The 16584-nt window shown below is 36.5% G+C and overlaps 1 protein-coding gene across 2 annotated transcripts in view; it reads left to right on the top strand.

Annotated features, from left to right (window-relative positions):
* Positions 1-16584, top strand: part of CDK13 (cyclin dependent kinase 13) — an 83133-nt gene that overhangs the window by 37689 nt on the left and 28860 nt on the right. For both annotated transcript variants that reach the window (XM_081932309.1, XM_081932310.1), the window contains exons 6-7: positions 11867-12056; positions 15157-15213. In XM_081932309.1, the coding sequence (XP_081788435.1) occupies positions 11867-12056; positions 15157-15213 (247 nt within the window). The remainder of the gene's footprint in view (positions 1-11866; positions 12057-15156; positions 15214-16584) is intronic.

Below are 16584 nucleotides of genomic sequence, written 5' to 3'. Positions count from 1 at the left end.
TCTCTATCAACTTCCCCAAGAGCCATCTGTCACCATTGATGAGAATCCTTCATCTAGGTACAGTAATAGACTCTGTAGTGGGACTTGTTTGATTTCCTTCAGAATGTCTCACAAATCTTCAAACCTTGGCATGTCACATCCGCGCAAGTCGGTCAGTTTCCATCCTAACCTTGGCCCGCAAGATTGTGTCATGCATAGGGATAGTGCCCTGGGACCGTCTTCATTTTCAGCCACTCCAATGGACACTCATCCCTTATCAACACCAGCGCATGAGCAACTCACTGCGGACAGTCATTCTATCACTGGGCCTCCACTGGTTCCTACAGTGGTGGTCATCTCCGGTCCTGCGTTGCGGTTCCGATATTTGAGAGCCGGATCGTATCATGATCACGACGGACGCGAGCCTTTATGGCTGGGGGGCCCTGATGGAATCCAAACTGGCGCAGGGTCGTTGGAGAATCTCCGACCTACGCCACAATATAAACTGGCTACAACCGAAGGAGCCCGACTAGTCCTCCTTCATTTTCGGGACTCTATCGTCAATCACCACATGCTCCTTCTGACGGACAATGTAGCCACAAAAGCTCACATAAACCATCGGGGGAGGGACTCATTCCAAGTGCCTCTGGTTGGAAGCTCAGAAACTCGGATTCTGGACGGAGAAGAACCTGGCGTCAATAACATCAAAGCACATTTTGGGCATAGCCAACCATCAGGCCGACTGGTTTGAGTCGGGCGATGGTCGACCATGGCGAGTGGCAGCTGATTCCAGAACTGTTCCACAGGATTTGCCGCCGCTTCGGCTCCCCATTGGTGGACTTGTTCACGAGCCCGGCCAACACTCCACTGCCCCGGTTCTTCTCCCGCTTCCCAGCATGCAACGCAGAGAGGACAGATGCCCTCAGAAGTCCATGGCCTCCGGGACTTTCTTTATGCCTTTCCCCCTCTCCCTCTAATCCAGGGGACCCTGAGGAAGGTAGTGATAGAGAGGGCATACATCATTCTGGGAGCCCCATATTGGCCAAAACGCCCTTAGTTTGTGAACCTTGTCCAATTATCCGTACCTCCCCCGTGGAGGATTCCTCAGGAGGAGATCGCCCTGTGCCAGGGGGTCCTATTCCACCTGGAGCCCCAATGGCTTCATCTGACCACCTGGCATTTGAGCGGTGCCTCCTGAGGGACGTTAACCTGTCAGCCAAGGTCATTTCTACCATTGAAGCTTCCAGGCGCCCGTGGATTTATAACTCGACATGGTTGACGTTTGTTTCTTGGTGTGGAAGGTTCAACCTTTATCCGGCCAATGCCTCGGTTGCCCAAGTCCTTGAATTCCTACAACACCTTTTAGACCAAGGTCTTTCTCATAACACCTTATGGAGACAGGTGGCTGCTCTGTTCTGGCAGAGGACAGCCGCTTCTCCTTGTCCCAAGTTCCCTTAGTCAAATGGTTCCTTAAAGGGGTGGCAAACCTCCTGCGTGCATTGGTTTCCAACGTGGGACCTCTTCCTAGTCCTTAGTGCTCTCACAGGACCGCCATTTGAACCATTAAGAACAGTATACCTCAGATTTTTAACCCTAAAGGTGGCCTTTCTAGTCGCCATTACTTCGGCCTGACAAATCTCTGAATTAGGGGCACTGTCATCCAAGGATGACCTCTGTCAATTCCACCAGGATAGGGTCATCCTTAGGCTAGATCCGACCTGCCTCCTGAAGGTCAATTCCCTCTTTCACAGATCCCAGGAGGTCATATTCCCTAACTTCTGTCCCTCTCCTCACGAGAGGGAACACCTTTGGCACCGACTAGATGTCCGCCGCGCTTTGCGCATTTATCTCAGGCATACATCCCCCTTCCGGCGGTTGGAGGCCCTTTTCCCTTCGTTCCAGCCTAGCACTCTAGGAGCTAGGGTCTCTTTGGCTATGATAGGCAGATGGTTGCGCCAGGCCATCACGGTGGCTTACGAAGCCGTAGGCCAGACCCCCCCCCAAGGGGTCCACTCCACGAGATGTGCTGCCAGCATGGCCACGTGGGCCACTAGGGCCCCTCTGGAGGATATCTGTAGGGGAGCCACCTGGGCATCTCCAACGCCTTTTATCCGACACTATCGACTGGACCGTTTCGCCTTGGCGGATGTGTCTTTTGGACGTCGGGTTCTTCAACAGGTGGCAACCTCCTCTCTCCTGGGGTCAACATCTCGCCCTGGGACTTAGCTTGGGTATGTCCCAGCTGTAGCCCCTCCCGTCATATCTACAGGAAAAAGAATGTTGGTCCTTACTTGAATGTTTCTTTTATGTAGATTGGCGGGAGGGGCTACATCCCCCCCAGTATAGAGGTTAGAGCCTGTGAGGGGCGGTTGCGGGGTATGTTGTTTAGACAAACTTCTTGCATGATGTTTTCACAGCTTTCTCCATTTGACTTCGAGCAAACTGGGAGCCAATAGGGAAGGAAGGATACTTTAAGAAATTTCCCTCAGTCTATGGACCAATTAGGCTGTGACTAAACCCAGCTGTAGCCCCTCCCGCCAATCTACATAAAAGAAATGTTCAGGTAAGGACCAAAGTTCTTTCTCTTGGCGGTGGAGATAGCATCCAGCCCCACCCTGATTGGTGTCCGGCCTAGACTAGGGAGGATAGGCATGGTCAATTAGCATGTCTGTCTACAGAGTCGTCTTCGTTAAAAGCTGAAGGAACTATCAGAGGAGGCGTGTCATCACTGATTGTAGACTGAGTCCGATTGGATGCTGGACGGAGTTAACCCATTCCTGGATGTTATCTCCACCGCCAAGAGAATGGGCGTCTCAGGTAAGACCAACACCCATTCTATTTGTTTTTTTTCTTTCTACATAAAGTTTTGAATGACAAGATCTTGCACTCTTATACTATAATTGAGTAAATGCAAGGAGAAGTTTAGCGACATGTACAGTGGTACAGTGTTTGTTCTTTATCTTGTGCACAGCTGCCAAAGGATAATAGGGAAGCCACATAAATGATTGTAGACTTAAATTGATATTAAAATATTTCTGGACTGCCTTCATAACATGCAAAGAAACTGTGGAATTAAACACATGTCATGATTCTGCCCTTGTTTGGTGTTCTTATCATTATTATTCTGCTTAACTGTGGTTCACTTTAGAAGTAGAGAAATGCAGTAACAATGATATGGAAACAAATTCTGGCTGATTGTGATTGTGCTATTTGTTCTGTTATCACAGTGCTAGGATTTTTAGAATTAACCATATAACTGGGCATATAATGGTATGCTTAATGGATCTCATTTTTACCTTGTTGTCCTTTTGATGTAATCAAGAATTAGGTTAAATAGATTTTTTTATCCGAGGTATATAAAACTAGCTTGGGATAAACTTTAGCAGAACTAATTTAAAAATATATTCCGGAAGAATGGAATGGCAAACCACTTTTGTACTTGTACTTGTCGAGAAAACTATGTAGAGTGTCCCTCTAATAGTATTTAATTGACAATTTTCCTTATTTCACACAATAGATTTCCAAAAGGAAGATAAGTTTGACTTTAAAAGTTTTCCCCAGAGAAAAAGTAGATACAGAAGATAATCAATGCAGATAATCAAACAGATTTTCTACATTGCACTTATTAGCAAATTTGCAATCTTACTGATTTAGGAGGGAAATCCCCCCACCACCACCTTCTGATGCAAAAATTATTAAACAAGTTCTGTGGGCAGTGCAAGAAAAAAGAAATTAAAAAATGCATAAATGTTTAAGTGGTTCAATTTAACTTACTTGTTCAGTGTAAATAAACAATCCAAGGAGCTTAGAAGATAAAATAGTAAAATAATCATTGCCAGATGGCTTAATAACTGGCTGAACAACAGCACTCAACGTATAGTCCTTAATGTATCTGCTTGCAGGGAGGTATCTCAAAGTTCTGCCTTAAGCAATACTCTTCAATATCTTAGTAAATTAACTAATTAAGGAGAGAACCAATCAAGAACTAAGTAGTAATTTCCTGATGGTTAGAACAATTAATCAGTGAAAAGACTTGCCTTCAGAAGTTGTGGGTGCTCTGCTCTGTGACTGGATGCTTTTAAGAAGAGATTGGACAAACATTTGTCTGAAATGTTATACGGCCTGCTGTTTGGGTAGTGGGTTGAAGTAGAAGACTTCTAAGGTCCTTTCCAATTATTCTGTTTCTGTTAATAACTCAAAAGTTATGCCTTGAAAAACCATTGTCATTTTCCTATTAAAGGCTCTGTGAACATCGAATAGCCTCACTATTACAGCTAATATTGATAAATTTATTTATTTATTTATTTATTTATTTATTCAATTTATCAGTCGCGCCCTCTCCACGAAGGGACTCGGGGCGACGTACAATCAAATAAATAGGCGTGTGGCATGGAGGAGGTAAATACATCAACATTTAACAATTCAAATAGAAATAAAAGCCACGAAATTAAGATAAATAACAGTAAAATTACAACCATTAAAACAATAAAATACCCAAAAGATTTAAATTTACAGTTTAAAATTGCCAGGGAGGTTAGAGAGTTCTAATTAAGCCAGGCCGGCTAAACTAGCTTCCAGTTCTTAATGGCCATTTCTTCTGATTTTATAAACAGTTATAGATAGGGTACTCTGTATTTACCTTGAATCCTCAGACTATCTCTGTTGGATATGTAATACATGCTATTGTCCATCCGTGTTTAGTACATAATTCAAGTTGTGTGGAATGATAGATCAATTTACCCTGCCCCATCTCTTAATTTCTCATAAGATTCCTGTTTGTCTGTTGCAGTGAGATACTGAAATAGTATATTTAATTAAACATGAAGTAGATGCCATTTGCAACAAACAAAATAAAATTTCCCCTGAAAAATATTAGCATGTGTATTTGTGTGATATTATTATGTCAGTATTTTCCCTTTGCAACCATGACTGCTGCAATCATGACTGCTGATTTTTTTCATAGTCTCCCTCCACCTCATAAAGGTGTTTTAAAACAATTTTTAAAAACTGTTTTTTTTAAAAAAAAATTGTGATAGGAAATCCATGTATAAAATGCCCCTTGTTATAGTTTCTGAAATTAGGTGGAGATATTCAGAAGTGAGCAACCAAACGTTGGTAGTTCAGTTACTATTTGTTTTTGTTCAAAGTAGTGGAATTAAGCATTCAGTAAGATCAATTAATCCATCTTAGATAAAGCAAACAATTTATACTTGAAGATGCTTCAGAAATGAAAAACATGAGGGAAAATTTCAGCTATGGTCCTTTAGCGATACTTCTGTTGTAGATCTAACTAACTCTCAACTGAAGATATAAAAACAAAACTGAGAGCTAGTTTTGTACCAGGCATCAGGAGGTTGTGGTCTCAAAAGGCTGGGAGACTTTAGGCTACTCACTCTCTTTCATCCCAACTCAATTCACAGGGTGGTTGTGGGGAAAATAGTAGTAGGAAGGAATATCAAGTATATTCGCCATCTTGAGTTATTTATAAAAATAATAAAAGTGGGCTAAAATATTTTTTAAAATGCCATCCATGGCCATAAAAATGTTTTCCATTTCTGTGATAAATGAATTCATTAATAAACGTATATGCTATTAAAAGTACGTTCCAAACATAGTAGATATAAATTCTAGAGTTCCTGAACAGTTTCAAGGAATATTGAGTGTATAAGAGATAATATAAAAACAGCAAGTATGTACCTAAGAAAGGAATATATATTGTAACAGAACTGCATTCAAGGCACACAGATTGTTTTATCTATATCTAATCTATTCCTGTGTCTAATTTTCTAACATTCTATACATTCTATGCATTTAAGTAAAATAATTATTTTGCTGAAGTGAAGCAAAAATACAATCAACTTTTTAATCTCACTATAAAAAAAACCTCTCACTTTTTCCATGATGGGAACATTAAAACAGTAGTATTTATTTACTTGAACATGCTAATACTATTATTTTAGATATTTTACAAATTATAGATTAAGATTGGAGTAATATACCTTTAAGCCTTTTGAACCCAAACCAGAAGACTAAAATATTACTGATTTTGCTTATGAAAGGGTTTGAACATTTTCTATATGAATTAAACTGAAATGTCATTCTGTAATTATTGTTTTAAGTAGTAGGTCAGACTTCTGTCCCTAAAGTTTTAAATAGAAACAGTGAATCAGGAAAATGAGAATTAATAGTATCTATTACAATGGGGATTAAAGTATATAAATATTTCATTTGAAATTAGAATGTGTATTCACAAAAACTGAATGTGCACACTAACTTTAAACAAAATATTTATATTCTGGCAATGTAAGGTGGCAAAATTCTTGCTCAATTCTTTGATCTTTTTCAGTGTAAGAGATGTGAAGTTTCTGTTTTTGAAAAGACAGCAGTCTGCATCTGTTTTTCTGTTTTAATAATTTGTGGACCTTTTATCATTGTGAAGAAATTCTTACATTAATTTGCAGATATTCTGGGGCATTGCTGCAATCCTGCAATTTGTAAAATTTCACTGACAGTTATCAATATCAGAGAAAGCGTTATTATTTTTTTCTGTTTTCATCCTATATGAAGTCCTATATGCAATCCCCTGGGAATTAATAGTTCAAGAATGGGTAAAAATGGAGAAACTGATGTTTGGTTACTCATTAACAAAGATACTTGGCTGGTTTTGTTTCAATAATTCTCTGTATACATAAGTATAAATATAATCTTTATTGTCATTGTTCTTAAATACAACGAAATGGGTTTTAATCTCACTGGTGCAAAATTATAACAGAAACGAAAAAAGAAAGAAAAAGAAAAGTAGCGTGTGCATGGAGTGATTGTGGTTGTATTTAAAAGTCTCATAGCCCAAGGATAGAAACTATCTTTAAACCTGTTTGTTCGGCTGGCTATACTTTGATGTCTTCTGCCTGATAGTAGAAGTGCAAAGAGACACTGACCAGGGTGTGAATCATCTCTGAGTATCTTCCTTACTCTGCTAAAGTAACGAGATCTGGCGATGTCATCCAGTGGTGTCAGGGCAACCAATGGTTTCTTGTGCCAAAGTGATCACTCTCTGTAGTGCCTTCCTGTCCTCAGCTGTTAAACCAGCATACCATACTGTAATACAATATGTGAGGACACTTTCTATGGTGGACCGATAGAAAGAGGTCATCAGCCGTTGTTCCACCTGATTTTTTCGCAGGACTCTAAGGAAATGAAGTCTCTGTTGGGCCTTTCCAATCACCAGAGACATGTTGTTTTCCCAGGTGAGATCTTGACTAATAAGCACTCCCAAGAATTTAAAAGAGGAAACACTCTCCACAAAGCCCCCCTTTATATACAGTGGGGCAGGTTCCTTTCTGTGCTTCCGGAAATCTAGCACTATTTCCATTGTCTTACTATAATTTAGATGTAAGTTGTTTATTGAGCACCATGCGAAGTCCTTCTGGACTTCTTCTCTGTATGCTGATTTGTCCCCTCCAGTTATGAGACCCAGCACTGTTGTGTTGTCTGCAAACTTTATTATTATGTTGGATGGATGGATGTTTAGAGAAAATACAGTCACCATGAAACTGCTTTTATTTAGATTTTTCCTAGCTCTTGTTAAAGAAATTGTGAATTAGAGATTGCATACATATTGTAAAATTATGACAGCCTTTTTCCTGTGACATTTTAATACTGCATTTTAATAAGTCACAATTAATTCCTTAGTCATTTCAAACTCTTAAATGATTGGATCTTGATATTTTTGGGCATAAGAAAAAAGTCATAAATATATGACTTCCTTTACTTCTCCATTACTTCTGATTGCATTTCCAATATCTTGGAATTGACTATTTCCCCCACTTATCCCAATTAAAAATATTCATTGATCTATGATATTAAAAAGTTTGTTAAAATGAGAAATGAATTGAAAATAAAACACTTTTTTTAAAAAAACCTATTTATTAGTGTTTTTAACAATAGTAGAAGATAATACAAGCATCCATAAAGGTTCTGATGCAATTGAGAGCTTTTTGTCATTCCTTATCTTGTAGAAGTCAAACACACAAGTTGACTCTTGCCCTGTGATTTCCTCATGAGAGGAAGCAATTTTTCAACCTTGCCTTATCTGGAGGAGTTCAGATCTTTTTTATTGTTTGTTCAAAAAAACTAGTTTTTACACACAAACACACACACACACACACACACACACTTTTTATTAACTGTAATTTGTTATGCTATCTGTGCTAATATACTTGGTTAACAATTGTTTCATATCAGTCAAAATACAATCAGTGGAACAGAGTAACTTGTGTGTTGTATATTTCAAATACAAAAAACTCTGGGTATGTCAAGTATTCTATCATAGGAAATCTGTGCCTGTTCAAAATAACTTTGGTTAAAATTAATTGTATTTTATTTTCCAGACCCAGAACTGTTGTTAATTAAGAATGGAAGTGAAAGCTTCCAATTGCCTCCTCTTGGCCATCTGGAAGGAGGAGGATAGCACTGTGCAAACCTGAAGTTTGCTATGGCTTGTTTCTTTTTCATGCACGTGTTTACAACAAAGTTCCCTGAAGTTGGAATACAGTCTTGATTGTGCCTCCCATATCTGTTTAATGGAAATAGAAAAGAAAATAAAAGGTGCAAAATACATGTAGTGGACTATCTTAAGTGAGTTTCTTCAGTATGTATTTGCGATTTACTGTCTGGAAGAACTTATTCTCTTTTTTTTTTACTATTTTGATGAAATTCTGGGGTCTGTCAAAATACTGTAGCATACACTGAAAGCATATATTGTTAGCTTGGACTTGTGCATCTGTTTTTGAATAAATGAAAGATTGGCAAGGAACAAGGAATTGTAGTAGATTCATATTTATTTATTATTCATTATAGCAATAGCACTAACATTTATATACTGTTTCATGGTGCTTTACAGCCTAAATGGTTTACAGAGAGGTTTACAGAGTCAGCATATTGCCCCCAACAATCTGGGTCCTCATTTTATCGATCTTGGAAGGATGGAAGGCAGAGTCAACCTTGAGCAGGTCAGGATCAAACTCCTGGAATGAGCAGTGAGTTAACCTGCAATACTGCATTTTAACCATTGCACCAGCACAGCTCTGCATTGATACATATACATTGTATTTAGAGTATGGCATCTATAGAGGTCACGCATTCACTGATATACAAATTTAAGTAAAATGTCAGCATACATATAACTATATCTATACAGGCAGTATTCGGCTTATGACCACAATTGAGCCCAAAATTTCTTTTGTCAAGTTAGAGATTTGTTAAGTGAGTTTTGCCCCATTTTATGACCTTTCTTGCCTCAATTGTTAAGTGAATAACTGCAGTTGATAAGTTAGTAACTCGGTTGTTAAGTGAATCTGGCTTCCTCATTGACTTTGCTTGTAGAAGGTTGCAAAAAGAAAAACCAGAAAGTCCAGTTGCTTCATAGATTTATCTTTCATAAAATAGAAGAAGGTGATGTTTCCAGATGGCTCAGTATTTGTCCCCAAAATATTTTTCTTTAAAACAATGTATGGTGATAATACAGACAGCAGTGGGAGGAATCTTAGATCTTTTTTGATACATTCTTATGAAGAAAGCAATTAGTTCCTAATGGTGTTTGGATTTCTGGGTACTATGTTTTTGGTTGAACTATTTTTGGCTAAAATGTCTAGAATTTAAAATTACAGAAACCTGAGGAATAGACTAGATTTTAAGATTTTATTCAAACATGAAAATAATCCTTAATGTTGTATTTTTTTATTTTTATATTGCAATAAAGACTGTTTTCCAGATCTTGATAAATTCCAAGATGAAAAGTGGGCTGGAGAGGGAAGCTAGAATTCATTTTTGTTTAATCAAGGGATAATGGTAAATGTTCAGAATTATTTTCTGGAATTTGAACATACTATAAATGGTGATGCTGCAATAGCTGCTCTTAAATGAGGAGAAAAATATTCTATTGTTTAAAAGCGAAGGTTTTTTCAGTTCAGTGAATGATTGCCTTTATCTTCACATGGGGACAAAAGATTGATACTGTCTGAAGAGAAACGAGTACTATTTTTAAGGTAAAATAATATATTTAGTATTTTAATTTACAAACTGATTGATCAAAATTGAAAGCCATATGTTAGAGAATGTTTACCTCGGTCCATTAGCTATTCCCCACTATGTAAGTTCCTCTCTTTCTTAAATATATAGGTTATAATATCATATTGTTGAAATTTGTGAAAGAGCCAATTATTACTATTTTATCTTTACACCCTATGACCTATGTTCTAAGGTAACCATTGAGTCAATATCTCATAATCTGCTGCATTGCATATTGTACTAGGATTTGTACACAGTTCACATACACTCTTTTCCTGATGGCTATGTAAGATTGCTTGAATGAAATGACATACTTTATTTGGAGACATCTCCACTGAAATCTTTAACAAAGGGGTTAAATATTGTTGTATTTGTTGCTAGTTAAAGTCAATAACTTTAAATTTAGTAGTTGTGCACTACACTTTTCAGAGACTACAAAGGAAAGGCTATTTAGTTTACTACCTTGCTATTGCTCTGCATGTATCTATATGTGCATAAATATAGATAGTCCTCAACTTATGACCACAAACGAATCCAGATTTTCTGTTGCTAATCAAGACAGTTGTTATGTGAATTTTGCCTCATTTTATTATCTTTCTTGCCACAGTTGTTAAGTGAATTGCTGCCGTTGTTCAGTTAATAACATGGTTGTTAAGTAAATCTGACATACCATTGACTTTGCTTATTAGAAAGCAAGGTGGAAAAGGTGATCACATAACCTAAGATCACAAACTATCATAAATATGAATCCGTTGCCAAGCAGCCTAATTTTGATCACGTGGGGATGCTGCAACAATTGTCTAAAATGGTCCTATATCCCTAAACAGTTATTAAATTAAATGTTGTAAGGTAATGACTACTTATACACCTAAATGTTGTTCGAATTGATATTAATTTCCAGGTAGTCCTTGGGTTTTGAGGGCAGTTGGGACCAGAATGTAATGTGATGTGACTATATTGCTTAGTGATGGAAGTCCCAGTTGTCATCATAATCCCAGAACTGTATGAGGAGGCAAGAATCCTATGTGCACCTGGCAAACACTATAGAGTGGGGGTACTGCATGGATGCCATGTATAGTTGCTATGACATATGGGTGAGTTGGGGGTCACAGGCAAGTTGAATATGTGACTGGGATCTCATACGCTGTAACAGGACTCCTTGGGATAAAAATGGCAAAAGCAACTTATAGGATAAACTTGCGGCCTTCTCTGCAAACTTCCCTTTTGATTTTGCTTGTGGGAAGCCAGCAGGGAAGATTGCAAATATTGATCATGTGATTGTGGGGCAAATGCAACTGTAAGTCTGAACTGGTTGCCAAGCGCCCAAATTGTGATACCATAAACATAGGAGAGTTGTGATAGACAGAACTTTGAGGATGAGTCATAAGTACTACTTGCTCAGCTTTGTTGCTAACTTTGGATAGTCACTGAACAAGTTCTTGTATCTCTAGGACCACCTGTATTTTCCCTGTTACTTTAACTCAATTTTCATCCTTTAATCCATCTTAGAAATACTTATTTTCTTTTTCTTTTTAATATCATTTTGTTGTGATTTTATAAACAAACTCTTAAATCAGAATATATTGTGTATTGTTTCCCTATAGTATTTAAGATAATTGATGAGATAAGGATATTTAAAAATTAAATGTCTCCTCTCTTTCTATAAAGTATTCTGGGGAATTTATTGTGTATATATTAAGCAAGTATTAATATATGTATGAATTCTGATAGCGAAGCCAGATTTGCAGTTATAATTTGAATAAACGGTGATAATCTTTAAAATTAAACTAGATATATAAATTATTTTAATTTCTTCCAGGTGCTTTCTACCTTGTATTTGAATATATGGATCATGATCTCATGGGGCTTCTGGAATCTGGCTTGGTTCATTTTGATGAAAGTCATATTAAATCTTTCATGAGACAGTTGATGGAAGGCTTGGATTATTGCCATAAGAAGAATTTCTTACATCGAGATATAAAATGTTCTAACATCTTACTAAACAACAGGTAATCATCCAGTTTTATTAAAAAATTATTTCCAAAATTTAGAAATCAAACAAAATGTAGTTTGTAAATTCATTTTCAAATAATATTTTATTTGATACATATAGTGCATTTTTTGTTCAAACTGCTGGAGATATTGAAAATTATTAGTCTAATAAGTAGGCCCAGTCTTTGACCCAGTACTTTTCAAAATCTTTGTAAATGACTTAGATGAGGGAATAGAAGGGAACTCATCAAATTTTCAGATGACACTAAACTGGCAGGAATAGCCAACACCCCAGAAGACAAGCTTAGGATCCAAAAAGTTCTTGACAACCTTGAACAATGGCCCCTATCCAACAAAATGAATGTTAATATGGAGAAAAGCAAAGTTTTACATTTAGGCAGGAAAAAATCAAAGGTGTAAGTGCAGATTAGGTAAGACTTGGCTCAAAAACAGTAAGTATGGGAGGGACTTTGGAGTCTTAGTGGATGATCACTTGAATATGAGCCAGCAGTGTGCAGCAGCAGCCAAAAAGCTAATACAATCCTGTGTTGTATAAATAGAGGCATAGAATCAAAATCACATGAAGTATTAGTCCTGCTTTATAAAACACTAGTAGGACCACACCTGGAATACTACAACCAATTTTGGTCATCATACTACAAAAAAGATGTTGAGATATTGGAAAAAATTCAGAGAAGAGCAACTAAGATGATCAAAAGCCTGGACACTAAAACATATGAAGAATGGCTGCAGAGTTTGGGTTTGGCTAGTCTAAAGAAAAGAAGAATTTGGGATGACATGATAGCAGTATTTCAGTACTTGAGGAACTGCCACAAAGAAGAGGGGGTCAAATTATTCTCCAAAGCATCAGAGGGCAGGACAAGAAACAATGATTGGAAGTAATCAAAGAGAGAAGCAACCTGGAATTATTTAATTCCAGGTCATTCAATATCAAGTGGTCTGGGGGTCCCTGCTCAACTATCATGGCTTTCAATGAAATTTTGTATGAACATGCACACATATCCCCAATGAACTTTGATAAAGTGTTACATGTGCCGATGCAATACTTGCAGAAATATAGTCATTTGTTTGACCCCATACCACAGCCTTCTACAGTATGACGGAGAATCCAGCAACTTTGAGACATAATATCTCTGGGAATATTTTGTTGAGAGAAACAAAACTTGGCCATCTTGTATAACTTTTTGTGCTCTATTAAACAAAATAATAAAAACATTCTCATGGGCGATCTTCATCTAGATAATTTGGAGCAAAGTTGGCTGAAAATATTGCGGCTTGAAAAAAGGTTAAAATTTGGCTTTTTATATCTCTGGAAAGAAAGGTATGATAAATGTGAAACTGTGTGTGTAATAACTTAGCAACACAAGTTTTTTGAATATAAAATTTCATTCTCCTACTGCTTTCAAATAGTTTACAAAATTGACTGTAAAATTGACATTTTTTGTAAAAACGCCAAAAATAGAGTATTTTACAAAAAGCCCTGGAAACTCTGTTAAGCCATTCTCATTAGAAAGAGCATGTTTCAACTCCCCTAAAAAAGTAAGGTTGGTTTTTCATTGCTGACGTATAAAGCCCTAAAAATAGGGACAAAGTTGAGGATGTTGCAGTGGCAATGTCACACACATTCTATTATTTTTTTGTCTTATTTGTTTCATATAGACATTATTACTACTATTGCATTGGTCCATGGTGACATTGTCACTACCAGTTCAGGCACTTGAACCAGTAACCCCATTGCCATTAGGGCACACATAATACTTTACCAATGTTCATTAGGGACATGTGTGTACATTCACACAAAATTTCATAGAAATCTGTGATGGTCAGACAGCATTTTTTTGAAATCAGACCACGACATGGAATGACCCAGAAACTTTCTGACAGTTAAACAATTAATCAGTGGAACAACTTACCTCCAGAAATTGTAAATGCTCCAACTCTGGCAGTTTTTAAGAAGAGGCTAGACAGTCACTTCTCTGAAATGGTATAGGTTCTCTTGCTTGAGCAAGGGGCTGGACTAGAAGACCTACAAGGTCCCTTCCAAATTCTATTCTGTTCCACTCCACTCCACTCCACTCTACTCTATTCCTACTCCTACTCTATTTTAGACTTCAGCATTTTATTTATTTGAATGCATAACTAATATGAATCTAAAGTTCATTTTAGGCATGTTTGAAATAGATGTATGAAAGCAGTGAGTTAATCGAAGTCATGATTAAATTTCCAATTGATTTCATAATAATATTTTAGGCTAAATGCAACTCATAAGGCTTCTGTAGAAACTCTCTAATTTTAAATTAAAGATGTTAATGCAACTTCAATAAGATCAATAAATTATGACAAAAAATAAGACTTGTCCTGTGTGTACTGAACTCTGCATTTGAGTAGTAGGCTTGTGATTTTCATTTCCCAAGGAACCTTTTTTTTAACCTGTACATACATACACACAGAGCTAGATTAATGACATACTATATGCATGTATTTATTGAGAACAACTTATAGTCCTCTAGTGCTCACACTAGATGCTAACGTTGGTGTTGGTCCTGATGTTGCTCAGCAATACCTGTCCTGGTTGGGACTGTTGAGAGTTGGGTTTAATTAGTTTACCATCCGTGTAAATTGTACAGTAATTTTAGGAACTTTTTTCCTGCTCTACTATAACTATTTATTATATTTGTATTTTATGTGCTTTTAAAATATTGTTTTAACTATAAAACAGTTTGAGAAACTAGTAAAAAAGTGGTATGTAGTAGGTGTTAAAATTTTTGATAATTGAAGCATTAAGTTATAAAAATAAATGGAAAATAAATTTTACAACGTTGCAGTAAAATGTTTTTAGGTATTAAAATGATTTGTTATTTTTTAATGCTTTATTTTTCTCATTTTTGACTGTTTGCAAATCTAAATCATGAGAACACAACTTTTTATGCAGGAAGAGTAAAACTTAGTTTTGAATTTTATGCATGAAGATTGTACTACAAAGAGTTTTGATGGGTTCAAAGCCAATTCCCCCCCCCCCCCTAAAATTGAGTTAAATATAAATACTTACGGATAATATTCAATTGTACATAAAACAAAATTTACTGTTTCCATTAGAGGGCAGATCAAGCTTGCAGATTTTGGTCTTGCTCGCCTGTACAGCTCTGAAGAGAGGTAAGTTTAATATTAATTTAAAACTATGTGTTCTTTTTGGAAGTATCCTGAAAATATATCATAAGCAAAACTTTTAATAAAAGATGTGGAATTAAAAAAAATATTCCATGACCTTTAAGAATGTGGTAATACTTATTATTTTAAGTATTATTTTAATGTTTTCTAATCTGAATTAAATTTTAAGCATTTTTTTTTTATTTATGAACACTTACCTCATAACTCATTAAATGTACCCTGTAAACTATTAGCTTGGGTTCGCTTTCACATATTTCCTTCATAAATAAAAAATAAATACCAAAGATTTCATGCTTTTTAGCTGGAAATGAGTCCCTCCTTCCTGCAACTGGACTATGTTCCATCACAGTGATACCTTTATTTATTCAATAATGTCTAAAGTGCATTGTACAATTTTGTTTGGTTATTGTAATGGTTTGCGCAATAATTTTAAAATGCCCTTTTGGTAATAGTACTTCAGATGCAGTGTAAAAATCTAAATGTACCCGGAAACATAAATTATTGTAAAATCTTTGATTCTTATAGTATATAAATGGACATGATTAATTGGTAACCCCATCACCTTAATTCATTGGCCTAGTTGTCATGAAGATGCAGGTAGTTCTTATTTAGTGACTGCCCTGGACTGTTACCTTTCATAGTTGTGATAGTGATGAAAAAGTAACTATGCAACCAATGCCTCCATTATTGACCAATGCAGTATCTTTCTTAATTACGAGTTTTCTGTTGCAACCAGTTACTACCTGTTGTCCTCTTTCATTTTTCCTTTACTCCACTCTCGTAGAGTGGGAAGATTACCTAAAGAAGCTATCTTTTCCTGAGCTGCTTTTCTCAGCAGTGCAGCTTCATTCTTAAAAGATGCTAAAAGCAAGTTAACAAGCTCAGCAACCTTATTTAGTTTGTTAGAACTAACCAAAAACATTATGCACTAAAACCTTCATTTTTATGTATATTCATCATAGTTTGCTTGTTTACTCAATTGCAATCCCTTCGTCTCTAATAAATATAAATAACAAACATTAAATCTCTTCTTGCTAATTTTGCCAGTGTCAGTGTGAGCAATCTAAAGGGCAGGGGAGTGCTGTAAGATTTGCTCTTTTACTCTGCTTCCTTGTAAGTCCAGTTCTGGAAACCTTCCCTGCTGTTTGGGTTCATTCGTCTGTTTGACGTCATATTCTTCTGATTCTCTAAAGAAAAGAAAAGTTCAAAATTGTAAGCATAATAGCCATTATGTTATTTTTCACTCAGTGATTGATTTGCTTAGCAAGCAAGTTGTGAGTCCCGATTGCAGTTTCTAAATGAAGACTGCCTGTAATAAAAATCTTTCTATATTGCACCATTGTATTATATGTAAGA

This window comes from Natrix helvetica, assembly GCF_964273705.1.
Source record: "Natrix helvetica genome assembly, chromosome: Z".
In the NCBI taxonomy this organism is placed as follows: Eukaryota; Metazoa; Chordata; class Lepidosauria; order Squamata; family Natricidae; genus Natrix; species Natrix helvetica.
Note: the sequence above shows the minus strand (reverse complement) of the source record. Positions and strands in the feature narration are given on the sequence as shown.